Here is a 16,615-nt window from a genome sequence, read left to right on the forward strand (position 1 = left end):
TCCGGCCCGGACGCGCCGGACACGCGCATCACGTACGGGTTCTCCTGGAGTGGACACGGGAGCGGTCAGTGGGACACGGGAATGGTCAGTGGGACACAGGAGCGGTCAGTGTGACAGCAATGGTCAGTGTGAAACAGGAGCAGTCAATGGGACACAGGAATGGTCAGTGGGGTCAGTGGGACACGGGAGCGGTCAATGACACAGCAGTGGTCAGTGCAGTGTCCACGCAAAACTCCTCGAACCGGTCCGGTCCGGACGCGCCGGACACGCGCATCATGTACGGGTTCTCCTGGAGTGGACAGGGGAACGGTCAGTGGGGTGGGAGTGGTCAGCGGGACACGGGAATGGTCAGTGGGGTCAGTGACACAGCAGTGGTCAGTGACACAGCAGTGGTCAGTTCAGTGTCCACGCAAAACCCCTCGAACCGGTCCGGGCCGGACGCGCCGGACACGCGCATCACGTACGGGTTCTCCTGGAGTGGACACGGGAGTGGTCAGTGGGGTGGGAGTGGTCAGTGGGACATGGGAATGGTCAGTGTGAAACAGGAGCAGTCAATGGGACACAGGAATGGTCAGTGGGCTCAGTGACACAGCAGTGGTCAGTGTGACAAAGGAATGGTCACTGGGCTGGGAATGGTCAGTTCAGTGTCCACGCAAAACCCCTCGAACCGGTCCGGGCCGGACGCGCCGGACACGCGCATCATGTACGGGTTCTCCTGGAGTGGACACGGGAGCGGTCAGTGGGACAGGAATGGTCACAGTGACACAGCAGTGGTCAGTGTGACACAGGAATGGTCAGTGTGAAAAAGGAGCGGTCAGTGTGACACAGGAATGGTCAGTGGGGTCAGTGACACAGCAGTGGTCAGTGACACAGCAGTGGTCACTGCAGTGTCCACGCAAAACCCCTCGAACCGGTCCGGCCCGGACGCGCCGGACACCCGCATCACATACGGGTTCTCCTGGAGTGGACACGGGAGCGGTCAGTGGGACACGGGAATGGTCAGTGGGACACAGGAGTGGTCAGTGGGACACAGGAATGGTCAGTGGGACACAGCAGTGGTCAGTGGGACACAGGAATGGTCAGTGGGACAGGAATGCTCAGAGGGACATGGGAATGGTCAGAGGGACACAGCAGTGGTCAGTGACACAGCAGTGGTCAGTGCAGTGTCCACGCAAAACCCCTCGAACCAGTCCGGCCTGGACGCGCCGGACACCCGCATCACGTACGGGTTCTCCTGGAGTGGACACGGGAGTGGTCAGTGGGACAGGAATGGTCAGTGGGACACAGGAATGGTCAGTGGGACACAGGAATGGTCAGTGTGACAGGAACGGTCAGTGACACAGCAGTGGTCAGTGCAGTGTCCACGCAAAACCCCTCGAACCGGTCCGGGCCGGACGAGCCGGACACGCGCATCACGTACGGGTTCTCCTGGAGTGGACACGGGAGTGGTCAGTGCGGTGGGAACGGTCAGAGGGACATGGGAATGGTCAGAGGGACACAGCAATGGTCAGTGTGAAACAGGAGTAGTCAATGGGACACTGGAGTGGTCAGTGAGGTCAGTGACACAGCAGTGGTCAGTGTGACACAGCAGTGGTCAGTGGGGTCAGTGACACAGCAGTGGTCAGTGTGACACAGCAGTGGTCAGTGGGGTCAGTGACACAGCAGTGGTCAGTGTGCAACAGGAGCGGTCAGTGGGACACAGGAATGGTCAGTGGGACATGGGAATGGTCACTGGGGTCAGTCAGACACAGGATTGGTCAGTGACACAGCAGTGGTCAGTGTGACACAGGAGCGGTCAGTGGGACAGGAATGGTCAGTGGGACACAGGAGCGGTCAGTGCGGTGGGAGTGGTCAGTGGCACATGGGAATGGTCACTGGGCTGGGAATGGTCAGTTCAGTGTCCACGCAAAACCCCTCAAACCGGTCCGGCCCGGACGCGCCGGACACCCGCATCACGTACGGGTTCTCCTGGAGTGGACACGGGAGCGGTCAGTGGGACAGGAATGGTCAGTGTGACAGCAGTGGTCAGTGTGAAACAGGAGCGGTCAATGGGACACAAGAATGGTCAGTGGGGTCAGTGACACAGCAGTGGTCAGTGACACAGGAATGGTCAGTGTGACAGCAATGGTCAGTGGGACACAGGAATGGTCAGTGGGACATGGGAGCGGTCAGTCCAGTCCCCTCCCAGTCCCTCCCAGTACAAACCAGTATAAACCAGTCCCTCCCAGTCCCCTCCCAGTCCCTCCCAGTCCCTCCCAGTACAAACCAGTTCCTCCCAGTTCCCTTCCAGTCCCTCCCAGTCTCTCCCAGTCCCCTCCAGTCCCTCCCAGTCCCCTCCCAGTCCCCCCCAGTCCCTCCCAGTCCCTCCCAGTCCCTCCCAGTACAAACCAGTATGGTGGTGATGATGAGCGTTTTGTTGGCCAGGCTGTCCGAGGCGTTCAGGGCCAGCGTGGCCTCGTCCATGGCGAGTGTCCGGTTGGAGAACCACACCCCGACCTGGGGGCGGGACCAGGGGGTCACTTGGGGTCACTCGGGGTCACTGGGGTCACTCAAGGGTCACTCAGTGGTCACCCAGCTCTCATTCAGCGTCATCCATTGGTCACCCATTGGTCACCCAGCAGTCACTCAGGATCTCTCATTGGTCACACATTGGTCACCCAATGGTCGGTGGTCACTCAGTGGTCATTGGTCACTCAGTGGTCAGTGGTCACTCAGGTCTCATTCAGGATCTATGGGTGGTCACTCAGGATCTCTGAGCGGTCAGTGGTGACTAACTGGTCGCTGGTCACTCAGGGGTCACTCAGGATCTCTCAGCAGTCACTCACTGGTCACTCAGCGGTCACCCAGCGGTCAGTGGTCACTCAGTGGTCAGTGGTCACTCACCTCGCGGTGTCCATCCCGGCCCTTCTCCAGCACTCTCAGGCTGTCACTCACTGGTCACTCAGGGTCACTCAGTGGTAACTCAGCAGTCACTCAGGATCTCTCAGCAGTCACTCAGCGGTCAGCGGTCAGTGGTCACTCAGTGGTCACTCAGTGGTCAGTGGTCACTCACCTCGCGGTGTCCATCCCGGTCCTTCTCCAGCACTCTCAGGCTGTCACTCAGTGGTCACTCACTCAGGATCTCTCAGCAGTCACTCACTGGTCAGTGGTCACTCACTGGTCAGTGGTCACTCAGTGGTCACTCACCTCGCGGTGTCCATCCCGGCCCTTCTCCAGCACTCTCAGGCTGTCACTCACTGGTCACTCAGGGTCACTCAGGATCTCTCAGCAGTCACTCAGTGGTCAGTGGTCACTCAGCGGTCACTCAGGATCTCTCAGTGGTCAGTGGTCACTCAGTGGTCACTCACCTCGCGGTGTCCATCCCGGCCCTTCTCCAGCACCCTCAGGCTGTAATTCGTTCGCTGCCCTTTGCTGTTGAACTCCACGCGTCCGGTCAGCCCGTCGTACTCCACCTCAGAATCAACCAAAAATGGCAAAATTTAACCCAAAATCCAGCCCAAAAATATCCCAAATTTAATCCAAAATCAGGCAGTTCATGAGGCTGGTGCCGTGGGGCAAGATCCTGGGATTTGGGGATTTCAGAATTTGGGATTTTTGGGATTTTGGTATTTTTGGGTTCTGGATTTTTGGAATTTCTGGGTTCCTGAACCCCAGGATTTTTGGCATTTTGTGTTCTGGATTTTTGGGATTTTGGGGATTTCGGGATTTTTGGCATTTTGGTGTTTTTGGGCTCCTGAACTCTGGGATTTTTGGGATTTTTGTATTTTTGTGTTCTGGATTTTCGGGATTTTTGGGTTCTGGATTTTTGGTATTTTTGGGATTTTGGTATTTTTGGGTTCTGGATTTTGGGGATTTTTGGGATTTTGGGATTTTTGGGTTCCTGAACTCCAGGAATTTTGGGATTTCAGTATTTTTGCATTCTGGATTTTTGGGATTTTGGTATTTTTAGGTTCTGGATTTTGGGGATTTTGGTATTTTTGTGTTCTGGATTTTGGGGATTTTTGGGATTTTTGGGCTCCCGAACTCTGCGATTTTTGGGATTTTTGAGTTCTGGATTTTTGGGATTTCAGTATTTTTGGGTTCTGGATTTTTGGGATTTTCGGGATTTCGGGATTTTTGGGTTCTGGATTTTGGATTTTTAGGATTTCTCTCACCATCCTCAGGTAGTTCATGAGGCCGTGGGGGCAGATCCCGGGGTTTGGGGATTTCAGAATTTGGGATTTTGGTATTTTTGGGTTCCTGAACCCCAGGAATTTTGGGATTTTTTGGATTTTGGTATTTTTAGGGTCTGGATTTTTGTGATTTCGGGTTTTTGGGGTTTTTGGGGTTTCTCTCACCATCCTCAGGTAGTTCATGAGGCTGGTGCCGTGGGGCCAGATCCCGGGCGCGGCGCAGCCCAGCGCCCTCCCGCCGATCTCCTGGCTCCGGTTCAGCTCCCGCACGGCCCCGACCACCACGTGCACGGCGTCGAAGAGCAGCGCGGCCGAGAGCTGCGGGACGGGCGGTTCTGGGCACCCAAAAAACCCCAAACCCCGCCCCACAGCCCCCCACACTTCACCAAGTTTTGTCCTTTTTTTCTGACATTTTTTGTCTTTTTTTGTAATTTTTTTGTTATTTTTTTCTCATTTTTTGCTATTTTTTGGTAATTTTCTTTCAAATTTTTTGTCATTTTTTCCCCCAATTTTTTTGTCATTTTTAAAATTTTTTTGGTCATTTTTTTTCTCATTTTTTGCCATTTTTTGGTAATTTTCTTTCCATTTTTTGGTAATTTTTCCCCCATTTTTTGGTCATTTTTTGTAAATTTTTTGGTCATTTTTTTTCTCATTTTTTGCCATTTTTTGGTAATTTTCTTTCCATTTTTTGGTCATTTTTGCCCCATTTTTTTGTCATTTTTAAATTTTTTTTGTCATTTTTTTTCTAATTTTTTTGCCATTTTTTGGTAGTTTTCTTCCCATTTTTTTGTCATTTTTCCCCATTTTTTTGTCAGTTTTTGTAAATTTTTTGTTATTTTTTTCTCATTTTTTGCCATTTTTTGGTAATTTTCGTTCCATTTTTTTTGTAATTTTTCCCCATTTTTTTGTCAGTTTTTGTAAATTTTTTGTTATTTTTTTCTCATTTTTTACCATTTTTTGGTAATTTTCTTTCCATTTTTCCCCATTTTTTTGTCATTTTTAAATTTTTTTTTGTCATTTTTTTCTCATTTTTTTGCCATTTTTTGGTAATTTTATTTCCCTTTTTTTGTCATTTTCCCGCCATTTTTTTGTCACTTTTAAAATTTTTTTGGTCATGTTTTTCTCATTTTTTGTCATTTTTTGGTAGTTTTCATTCCTTTTTTTTGTCATTTTCCCCCATTTTTTTATCACTTTTAAAATTTTTTTGGTCATTTTTTTCTAAGTTTTTTTACCATTTTTTGGTAATTTTCGTTCCATTTTTTTGTCATTTTCCCCCCCATTTTTTGGTCATTTTTTCCCCATTTTTTGGTCATTTTTTGAAAATTTTTTGTGGTTTTTTAATCCCCCCCGAATTTTTTGGGTGCCCTCCCCATTTTTTGGGGTCCCCCCGTTTTTTTCAGGTTCCCCCCAATTTTTTCGGGTCCCCTTCGGAGTTTTTTGGGTCCATTTCCCCCATTTTCGGGTCCATTTCCCCCTTTTTTTGACCCATTTCCACGCGGTTTTTTGCATCCTCCCCGATTTTTCCAGCCCCCTCCCCATTTTTTTTAGCCCCCTCCCCACATTCCGGGGTCCTTTTGGTTTTTTTGGGTCCCTCCCATTTTTTTTCGGGTCCCCTTTGGGATTTTTTGAGTCCATTTCCCCGATTTTTTGATCCATTTCCCCGCAGTTTTTCGGGTCCATTTCCCCCATTTTTGGGTCCATTTCCACACGGTTTTTTTTGTCCCCCCCCATTTTTTTCAGCCCCCTCCCCATTTTCCGGGGTCCTTTTGGGTTTTTTTGATTTCTCCCATTTTTTTCGGGTCCCCCTGGGGATTTTTTGGGTCCATTTTCCCCATTTTTGGACCCATTTCCATGGGGATTTTTGTGTCCCACTCCATTTTTTTTCAGTCCCCCCCATTTTTTTTGGGGTCCCTCCCCCATTTTCGGGATCCCCCCATTTTTGGGTTCCCCTCGGGATTTTTTGGGTCGATTTTCCCATTTTTGATCCATTTCCATGGGGTTTTTTGGGTCCATTTTCCCATTTTTGGGTCCATTTCCCCCATTTTTGGGCCGTTTTCCACGCGGTTTTTTTGTCCCCCCCATTTTTTTGTGCCCCCCATTTTTTCCAGCCCCCTCCCCACATTTTGGGCCCCCCCTCACCGCGGGGCCGGGGTAGGGCCCCAGCTCGCAGCTCTCCCGCCAGGACATGTTGAGGCTCCGCACGAACTCGGGGTAGAAGCCGTGGCTCGTGTTGAACATGGAGAAGCCCAGGACGGTGGCCGGAGCGGCCGGCAGCGCGTCCAGCCGCAGCAGGGGGAAGTCCTGGTGGTCAGTGTGGGGTCAGTGGTCAGTCTGGGGTCACTGGGGTCAGTTTGGGGTCATTCAGGGTCAGTTTGGGTCATTCAGGGCCAGTTTGGGGTCACTGGGGTCAGTTTTGGGTCATTGAGGGTCAGTTTGGGTCATTCAAGGTCAGTTTGGGGTCATTCAGGGTCATTCAGGGTCAGTTTGGGGTCAGTTTTGGGGTCATTCAGGGTCAGTCTGGCTCAGCTGGGGTCGGTTTTGGGTCATTCAGGGTCAGTTTGGGTCATTCAGGGTCAGTTTGGGGTCAGTTTTGGGTCATTGTGGGTCAGTTTGGGTCATTCAGGGTCAGTTTGGGATCATTGAGGGTCAGTTTTGGTCAGTTTGGGGTCATTCAAGGTCAGTTTGGGTCATTCAGGGTCAGTTTTGGGTCATTCAGGGTCATTTGGGGTCACTTTGGGGTCACTTTGGGGTCACTAGGGTCAGTTTGGGTCATTCAGGGTCAGTTTGGGTCATTGAGGGTCATTCAGGGTCAGTCTGGGGTCATTGAGCGGCCGGCAGCGAGTCCAGCCGCAGCAGGGGGAAGTCCTGGTGGTCAAGGGGTCAGTTTTGGGTCATTCAGGGCAGTTTGGGGTCAGTTTGGGGTCACTGGGGTCAGTTTGAGGTCACTGGGGTCAGTTTGGGTCATTTTGGGGTAATTTTGGATCATTGGTCACTCAGGAGTCACTCAGGGGTCACTCAGGGATCACTCAGTGGTCAGTGGTCACTCAGGGGTCACTCAGGGGTCACTCAGGTTACTCAGGGTCACTCAGTTGCCAGTGCTCAGCGGTCACTGCTGGTCAGTGGTCATTCAGTGGTCACTCACGGGTCATTGGTCACACAGGGTCACTCAGGGGTCAGTGGTCACTCAGTGGTAACTCAGGGGTCACTCAGGGTCAGTCAGTGGTCAGTGGTCACTCCATGGTCAGTTGATCAGTGGTCACTCAGGGGTCAGTGGTCACTCAGGGGTCACTCAGGGATCAGTGGTCACTCAGCAATCACTCAGTTGGTCAGTGGTCACTCAGCAGTCACTCAGAGGTCACTCAGGGTCACTCAGGGTCAGTCAGTGGTCACTCAACAATCACTCAGGGGTCAGTGGTCACTCAGTTGGTCAGTGGTCACTCAGGGATCAGTGGTCACTCAGGGTCACTCGATGGTCACTCAGCAGTCACTCAGGGTCACTCAGGGGTCAGTGGTCACTCAGCAGTCACTCAGGGTCACTCAGGGGTCAGTGGTCACTCAGTGGTCACTCACCATGGTGGTCAGGATGTATTTGTAGAACGTCGACGTCATCCCGAGCTCCGAGGCCTGGGGGGGGCAGCGGGGGGGAAACTGACCCAAAAAATCCCCAAAAAAACCCAAAAAATCCAAAAAAAATCCCAAAAAAATCCCAAAACCCCAAAACTCTCAAATTCCAAAATCCAAAAAAATCCAAAAAAATCCCAAAAAATCCCAAAAAATCCCCAAAATCCCCAAAAATCCCCAAAATCCCCCCAAATCCTCAAAATTCTCAAATTCCAAAAATCCCCAAAAATAAAAAAAAATTCCCCAAAAATCCCCAAAAATCCCCAAAAATCCCCAAAAATCCCCAAAAATCCCCAAAAATCCCAAAAATCCCCAAAATCCCCCCAAATCCTCAAAATTCTCAAATTCCAAAAATCCCCCAAAATCCCAAAAATACCCAAAAAAAAATCCCCAAATATCCCCAAAAATACCCAAAAAATACCAAAAAAATCCCAAAACCATCCAAAACTCCGCAAAAAACCCCAAATTCCAAACCCCCCGAACCCCCCAGACCCCCTGAATCCCTCAGACCCCCCAAATTTGACCTTGGCCAGCACGAGCCCGGCCGTGGCCGCGCTGCCGTCGATGATGATCGTGGGCACTGAGAACAGCGACCCAAAACCCCTAAAAATCCCCCAAAAAACCCCAAAAAATCCCCAAAAAACCCCAAAACTCCCCAAATTCCAGACTCCCCAGACTCCCCAGACCCCCCAGGACCCCCCCAGACCGGACCTTGGCCAGTACGAGCCCGGCCGTGGTCGCGCTGCCGTCGATGACGATCGTGGGCACTGAGAACAGCACCCCAAAACCACCAAAAATCCCCAAAAAAACCCCAAAAAACCCCAAAACTCCCCAAATTCCAAACCCCCCGAACCCCCCAGACCCCCTGAATCCCTCAGACCCCCCAAATTTCACCTTGGCCAGCACGAGTCCGGCCGTGGCCGCGCCGCCGTCGATGATGATCGTGGGCACTGAGAACAGCGCCACAAAACCCCAAAAAAAACCCCAAAAAACCCCCAAAAAACCCCAAAAAATCCCCAAAAAACCCCAAAACTCCCCCAAAACTCCCCAAATCCTGAACCCCCAGAATTCCCAGGACCCCCAAACCCTCCCCAAATTTCACCTTGGCCAGCACGAGCCCGGCCGTGGCCGCGCTGCCGTCGATGATGATCGTGGGCGCTGAGAACAGCGCCCCAAAATCCCAAAATTCTCCTAAAATCGCCCAAAAAAACCCCAAAAAAACCCAAAAAAACCCCAAAACTCCCCCAAATTCTGAACCCCCAGACCCCCTCAGACCCCCAGACCGGACCTTGGCCAGCACGAGCCCGGCCGTGGCCGCGCTGCCGTCGATGACGATCGTGGGCACTGAGAACGCCCCAAAACCCCCAAAAATCCCCAAAAAAACCCCAAAAAACCCCAAATCTTGAATCCCCTGGACCCTCCTGACCCCCTGGACCCCCCAAACCGGACCTTGGCCAGCACGAGCCCGGCCGTGGCCGCGCTGCCGTCGATGATGATCGTGGGCACTTTGTCGTCGCGGATCTCCTTGAGCAGCGGCGTCGGGTCCTGCTCGGCGTCCAGGACGCGCACGGAGAGCGACTCCCGGGAGATGAGGAACTGCCGGACCAGCTCCTCCAGCCTGAGCAGGCCTGGGATTGGATCAGAACCGGGTCAGAACCGGGTCAGAACCGGGACAGAACCAGGAACCCAAAATCAGAACCATAAACCCGAAATCAGAACCAAAATCAGAACAGAACCCGCACGGAGAGCGACTCCTGGGAAATCAGGAACTGCTGGACCAGCTCCTCCAGCCTGAGCAGGCCTGGATCGGAACCAGAACCGGGTCAGAACCGGGACAGAACCGGGACATCGAAATCAGAACCGAAATCAGAACCAGGACACCGAAATCAGAACCATAAACCCAAAATCAGAACCGAAATCGGTCCAGGACTGCACGGATTCCCGGGAAATGAGGAACGGTCGGACCAGCTCCTCCAGCCTGAGCAGGCCTGGGATTGGATCAGAACCGGGTCAGAACCGGGTCAGAACCGGGTCAGAACCAGGACATCGAAATCAGAACCGAAATCAGAACCAGGATCCCAAAATTGGCACCAGACCTGCACGGAGAGCAACTCCCAGGAGACCAGGAACTGCCTGGGATTGGATCAGAACCGGGTCAGAACCGGGTCAGAACTGTGAAAGAACTGGGTCAGAACTGGGTCAGAACCAGGAAAGAACCGGGACATCGAAATCAGAACCGAAATCAGAACCGGGACACTGAAATCGGCCCCAGGACCTGCATGGAGAGCAACTCGTGGGAGATGAGGAACTGCCCGGGATTGGATCAGAACCGGGTCAGAACTGGGTCAGAACCGGGTCAGAACCGGGTCAGAACCAGGTCAGAACCGGGACACCGAAATCAGAACCAAAATCAGAACCAGGAACCCAAAATCAGAACCAAAATCAGAACCAGAATCTGCACGGATTCCCGGGAGATCAGGAACTGCCAGACCAGCTCCTTCAGCCTGAGCAGGCCTGGGATTGGATCAGAACCAGGTCAGAACCGGGACAGAACCGGGAACCCAAAATCAGAACCGAAATCAGAACCAGAATCCACACGGATTCCCGGGAGATGAGGAACGGCCGGACCAGCTCCTCCAGCCTGAGCAGGCCTGGAACCGGGTCAGAACCGGGTCAGAACCGGGACATCGAAATCAGAACCATAAACACAAAATCAGAACCAAAATCAGAACCAAAATTGGAACCAAAAAACCCAATAAATCTCAAAAAAACCCAAATAAAACCCAATAAATCCCAATAAAACCCCAGTAAAACACAAATAAAACCCCAATAAATCCAAATAAATCCCAAGATAACCCCAATAAATCCCTAAAAAAACATAATTAATCCAAATAAACCCCAATAAACCCCAATAAACCAAATAAATCTCCAATAAATCCCAATAAAACCCCAATAAATCCCAATAAATTCCTATAAAACTCCAATAAAACACAAATAAAACCCAATAAACCAAATAAATCCCCAATAAATTCCAATAAAATCTCAATATATCCCAATAAATCCCAATAAAACACAAACAAAACCCAAATAACCGCAAATAACCCCCCAAAAAACCCGATAAATCCCAATAAATCCCAATAAATCCCAATAAATCCCAATAAAACCCTATAAAATCTCAATAAATCCCAATAAAACAGAAATAAAACCCAATAAACCCCAATAAACCCCAATAAAATCCCTATAAAATCCCAATAAACCCCAATAAAACCCCAAAAAAACCAAATAAACCCCAATAAATCCCAATAAATCCCAATAAATCCAAATAAAGCCCCAATAAATCCCAACAAATCCCAAAAAATCCCAATAAATCCTAAAAATCCCCAATAAATCCCAATAAATCTCAATAAATCCCAATAAAACCCAATAAAACCCAATCAAATATCAATAAAACCCCAATAAATCTCAACAAACCCCAATAAATCTCAATAAATCCCAATAAAACCCCAATAAACCCCAATAAATTCCTATAAAACCCCAAAAAATTCAAATAAAATCTCAATAAGTCCCAATAAATCCCCAATAAATCTCCAATAAATCCCAAAAAAACCCAAATAAATCCAAATAAAACCCCAATAAATCCCTATAAAATCCCAATAAATCCCAACAAAAATCTCAATAAATCCCAAAAAAACCCAAATAAATCCAAATAAAACCCAAATAAAACACAATAAATTTATTTTTCAGACTCACACTCGGCCTGGGCGCAGATGAGCGAGGCCGGGGGGGCGCGGAGGCTGCGCAGGAGCCCCCAGACCCCAAATAACCCCAAATAACCCCAAAAAACCCCAAAAAAATCCCAATAAATCCCAATAAACCCCAATAAATCCCAAATAAAACACAATAAACCAAATCAATCCCCAATAAATCCCAATAAAACTCCAATAAATCCCAATAAAACCCCAAATAAATCTCAATAAATCCCAATAAACCCCAATAAAACACCAATAAATTTCTATAAAACCCCAATAAATCCCAACAAAAATCTCAACAAATCCCAATAAATCCCCAATAAATCCAAATAAAACCCCAATAATTCCAAAAAAAACCCTAATAAATCCAAATAAAACCCTATAAAACCCCAACAAAACCCAATAAATCTTTATAAAAACCCCAAATAAAACACAATAAATTTATTTTTCAGACTCACACTCGGCCTGAGCGCAGATGAGCGAGGCCGGGGGGGCGCGGAGGCTGCGCAGGAGCCCCCCCAGGGCCTGGCTCACGTCCTCGTTGCTGGGGTAGAGGCTGAGCGAGGCCAGGCGGAGCAGGGGCGGGCGGGGGGCGTCCTCGGGGCCCACCCGGATGTGCGGGATCTGAAATGGGAATTTTGGGGTGAAAATTGGAAATTTGGGGTGAAAATTGGGCGTTTTGGGTCACTGGGGCGTCCTCGGGGCCCACCCGGATGTGCGGGATCTAAATTGGGGTGAAAATTGGAAATTTTGGGTAATTTGGGGTTTTTGGGGGTGATTTTTGGGGTGAATTTGGGGGATTTGGGGCGAATTTGGGATTTTTGGGGTCTCTGGGGCGTCCTCAGGGCCCACCCGGATGTGGGGGATCTAAATTGGGGTGAAATTTGGAAATTTGGGGAAATTTGGGGTTTTTGGGGCGTCCTCGGGGCCCACATGGATGTGGGGGATCTGAAATTTGGGGGGAAAATTGGAAATTTTGGGTGAAATTGGGAGATTTGGGGGGAATTTGTGGGATTTGGGGGGAAATTGTGGGAAATTTGGGGTGAATTTGGGATTTTTTGGGTGAATTTGGGGCATCCTTGGGGTCCATCTGGATGTGGGGGATCTGAAATTGGGGGGAAATTGGGAAATTTGGGGATTTAGGGTTTTTTTTGGTGGTTTTGGGGTGATTTTGGGGGTGAATTTGGGGATTTTGGGGTGAAATTTGGGAAATTTGGGGTTTTTGGGGCGTCCTCGGGGCCCACGCGGATGTGGGGGATCTGGAATTGGGGAAATTTGGGGTGAATTTGGGAAATCTGGGATTTTGGGGGGGATTTTGGGGTGAAATCGGGGAATTTGGGGTGAAATTGGGGTGATTTTTGGGTTTTTTGGGGTTCCTGGGTGGGTTTTGGGGGTTTCTGGGGGTCCCGAGGCAGATTTTGGGGGTCCTGAGGCAGATTTTGGGGTGATTTTCGGGTTTTTCGGGGTCTCTCACCTCCTTCTCCCCGCAGATGTGACTGACCGTGGCCGCAGCGGCCGGACTGGCGGCCGGACCCAGCACCGAGACCACGCCCTTGGGCAGGATCTGACACACTGTGGAGGGGGTTTGGGGGGGTCAGGGGTCACCCCAAAATCCCCCTGAACCCCCCGAGCCCCAAAAACCCACAAAACCCCCCAAAAATCCCAAAAAAAATCCCAAAATTCCCCAAAATCCCAGCCCTGACCACGCCCTTGGGCAGGATCTGACACACTGGGGGGGGGTTTGGGGGGGTCAGGGGGTCACCCCAAAATCCCCCTGAACCCCCCCAAAAATCCCCAAAATCCCTCGAGCCCAAACACCCCCAAAAAGCCCAAAAAAATCCCCAAAAAATTCCAAAAAAATCCCCAAAAAAATAAAAAAAAAATCCAAAAAAATAATTTTAAAAAAATCCCAAAATTCCCCCAAAATCCGAGCCCCTCCCAGTCCATCCCAGTATAAACCAGTAACCCCAAATCCCCTCCCAGTCCCTCCCCAGTCCCTCCCAGTCCCTCCCAATCCCCTCCCAGTCCAAACCAGTCCAAACCAGTAACCCCAGCGCCCTCTACAGGCGATTCCCAGTATAAACCAGTATAAACCAGTATGAACCGGTGCCGTACTGGTGTCGGTGGTCTCATACTGGTTGTCCCGGGACAACTCCCACACCCTTCCCAGTCCAAACCAGTCCAAACCAGTCCAAACCAGTAACCCCAGCGCCCTCTCCTGGTGATTCCCAGTATAAACCAGTATAAACCAGTATGAGCTGGTGCCGTACTGGTGTCGGTGGTCTCGTACTGGTTGTCCCGGGACAACTCGAACACCTCCACCTCGAGCCGGGCCGGGGGGCGCCCCCCCCCCGGGCCATTGACGCGCTCCCGGGCCAGCGCCAGCGCCAGGCGCTCGCCGCGGCCGCAGCCCCCGCGCTCGTCCAGGATGGCGGCTGGGGGGGAAAATGGGTCAGAACCGGGTTAGAACCGAGTCAGGAACGGGTTAGAACTGGGTCAGAATCAACCCAAAAAAATCCCGGTCTTAAAAAACCCAAAATAACCAAAATAATTTTAAAAAACCCAAAATAAACCCAAAAAACGTCACAGCGATTCAGCCCCCGCGTTCGTCCAGGATGGCGGCTGGGGGGGAAAATGGGTCAGAACCGGGTCAGGACCAGGTCAGGACCGGGCAGAACCAGTTTAGAACCAACCCAAAAAAATCCCGGTTCTAAAATACCCAAAAATGCCAAAATAATCCAAAATAAACCCAAAATAATCCAAAAAAAACCCTGAAAAATCCAATAGTGAATCAACACCCCCTAGGATGGCGGCTGGGGGGAAAATCCGGGTCAGAACCGGGTCAGGACCGGGTCAGAAACAGGTTAGAAACAGGACAGGATCAGACAGAACCGGGACAAAAAAATCCCGGTTCTAAAATACCCAAAAATCCCAAAATAATAATTAAAAAAATCCCAAAATAATCCAAAATAAACCTAAAAATTGAATAGAGAAACAACGCCCCCGTGCTCGTCCAGGATGGCGGCTGGAACAGGACAGAACCGGGTCAGAAATGGATCAGGACTGGGCAGAACCGGGACAAAAAAAACCCGGTGCCAAAAAACCGAAAATGACCCAAAAAAACCCCCAAAAATCCCAAAATAAACCCTGAAAAATCTCATAGAGAATCAACGCCCCCCGTGCTTGTCCAGGATGGCGGCTGAGGGGGAAAAACGGGTCAGAACCGGGTCAGAACCGGGTCAGAACCAGGTCAGGATCAACCCAAAAAAATCCCGGTCTTAAAAAACCCCAAAAATGCCAAAATAATCCAAAAAATCCCAAAATAAACCCAAAAGTTCCATAGAGGGACAATCCACCCATGCTCGTCCAGGATGGCGGCTGGAACGGGACAGAACTGGGTTAGAACCGGGTCAGAACTGGGTCAGGACTGGGCTAAAAAAATCCTGGTCCTAAAAAACCCCAAAATAACCAAAATAATCCAAAATAAACCCAAAAAATCTCATAGAGAGACAAGCCACTGCGCTCGTCCAGGATGGCGGCTGGGGGGAAAAAATGGGTCAGAATTGGGTCAGAACGGGGTTAGAAACTGGTTAGAACTGGGACAGGATCGGACAGAAGTGGGACAAAAAAATCCCAGTCTTAAAATACTCAAAATAACCCAAAAAAACCCAAAAATCCCAATAAAGAACCAAAAAAAACCCCACAGCGATTCAGCCCCAGCACTCATCTAGGATGGCGGCTGGAACGGGACAGAACCGGGTCAGAAACGGGCAGAACCGGGACAAAATATCCAGGCCTTAAAAAACCCCAAAAATCCCAAAATAAACCAAAATAGCCCCAAAAATCCCATAGAGAATCAACCCCAAAAAACCCCCCAAAAAATCCCAAATACACCCAAAGTAAATCCCAAATAAACCTCAAAAAAATCAAAAAAAACTAAAAAAAAACCCCAAAAAATCCTCCAAATAAACCCCAAATAAATCCCAAAAAAATTGAAAAAAAACCCAAAAAAGTAATCAAAAAACCGTCCAAAAAACAAAAAAAATCACAAAAAAACCCCCAAATAAAGTAAAAAAAACCCAAATAAATCCCGAATAAACTCCCATAAAAAACCCAAAAAAATCCCCCAAAACCTCCAAAATAAGTCCCAAAAAAACACCAAAAAAACACCAAAAAATCACCAAAAAACCCCCCCAAAAAGAAAAAAAAAATCCCAAAAAACCTCAAATAAAGTAAAAAAAACTCCAAATAAATACCAAATAAACCCCCCCTAAAAAAACCCAAAAAACAAAAAAAAAATAAAAAAAATTCCCAAATAAACCCCAAAAAATTCACAAAAAACCCCCAACAAAATCCCAAATAAACCCAAAATAAACCCCCAAATAAACCCCCCAGAAAAACAAAAAAAACCCAAAAAAACAAAAAAAATCCCAAATAAATTTTAAAAAAATCCCAAAAAATAAAAAAAAATCCCAAATAAATAAAAAAAAAATCCCAAATAAATTTTAAAAAAATCCCAAATAAATTAAAAAAAAATCCCAAAAAATTTAAAAAAAAAATCCCAAATAAATTTTAAAAAAATCCCAAATAAACCCCAAAAAATCACAAAAAATCACAAAAAAACCCCCGAAATTTCCCAAATTTCCCATTTTCCCCCCAGTTCTCACCCATGCGGAGCGGGGCCGGGCCCGGGGGTCCCCGCGGGGTCGCTGCCCCCTCCCCCACCTCCAGCAGCAGCAGCAGCAGCAGCGCGGGGGGGGCGGGGGGCGGCATCGCCCCCTCCTCATGGGGGGGGAGGGGATCCGGCCGCGGCTCCGCCGCCTGCGGGCCCCAAAAACACCCGAATTTAACCCAAAATTACCCCCAAAATACAGGAATTTAACCCAAAATTTATACTGGAATTACATTGGAATTACACTGAAAATAACCCCAAAAATACCGGAATTTAACCCAAAATTACACCAAAAATACAGGATTTTAACCCAAAATTAACCCAAAAATACACAGAATTTAACCCAAAATTAACCCCAAAATACACAGAATTTAACCCAAAATTACACCAAAAATACAGGA

General features: G+C 49.1%; 1 protein-coding gene across 1 annotated transcript in view; it reads right to left on the minus strand.

The window, feature by feature from the left end:
* The window catches only part of GRIK5 (glutamate ionotropic receptor kainate type subunit 5), a 28,640-nt gene extending 12,427 nt beyond the window's left edge, over nt 1-16,213 (minus strand). The window contains exons 1-10 of the mRNA XM_033084420.1: nt 16,210-16,213; nt 13,813-13,977; nt 13,017-13,114; nt 12,001-12,166; nt 9,243-9,421; nt 7,743-7,796; nt 6,312-6,473; nt 4,338-4,490; nt 3,348-3,452; nt 2,389-2,496 (exon numbers count right to left, since the gene is read on the minus strand). Coding sequence (XP_032940311.1) covers nt 2,389-2,496; nt 3,348-3,452; nt 4,338-4,490; nt 6,312-6,473; nt 7,743-7,796; nt 9,243-9,421; nt 12,001-12,166; nt 13,017-13,114; nt 13,813-13,977; nt 16,210-16,213 — 1,194 coding nt within the window. The remainder of the gene's footprint in view (nt 1-2,388; nt 2,497-3,347; nt 3,453-4,337; nt 4,491-6,311; nt 6,474-7,742; nt 7,797-9,242; nt 9,422-12,000; nt 12,167-13,016; nt 13,115-13,812; nt 13,978-16,209) is intronic.
* Nucleotides 16,214-16,615: the final 402 nt, after the last annotated feature.

Source organism: Catharus ustulatus, chromosome 39, assembly GCF_009819885.2.
Source record: "Catharus ustulatus isolate bCatUst1 chromosome 39, bCatUst1.pri.v2, whole genome shotgun sequence".
NCBI lineage: Eukaryota > Metazoa > Chordata > Aves > Passeriformes > Turdidae > Catharus > Catharus ustulatus.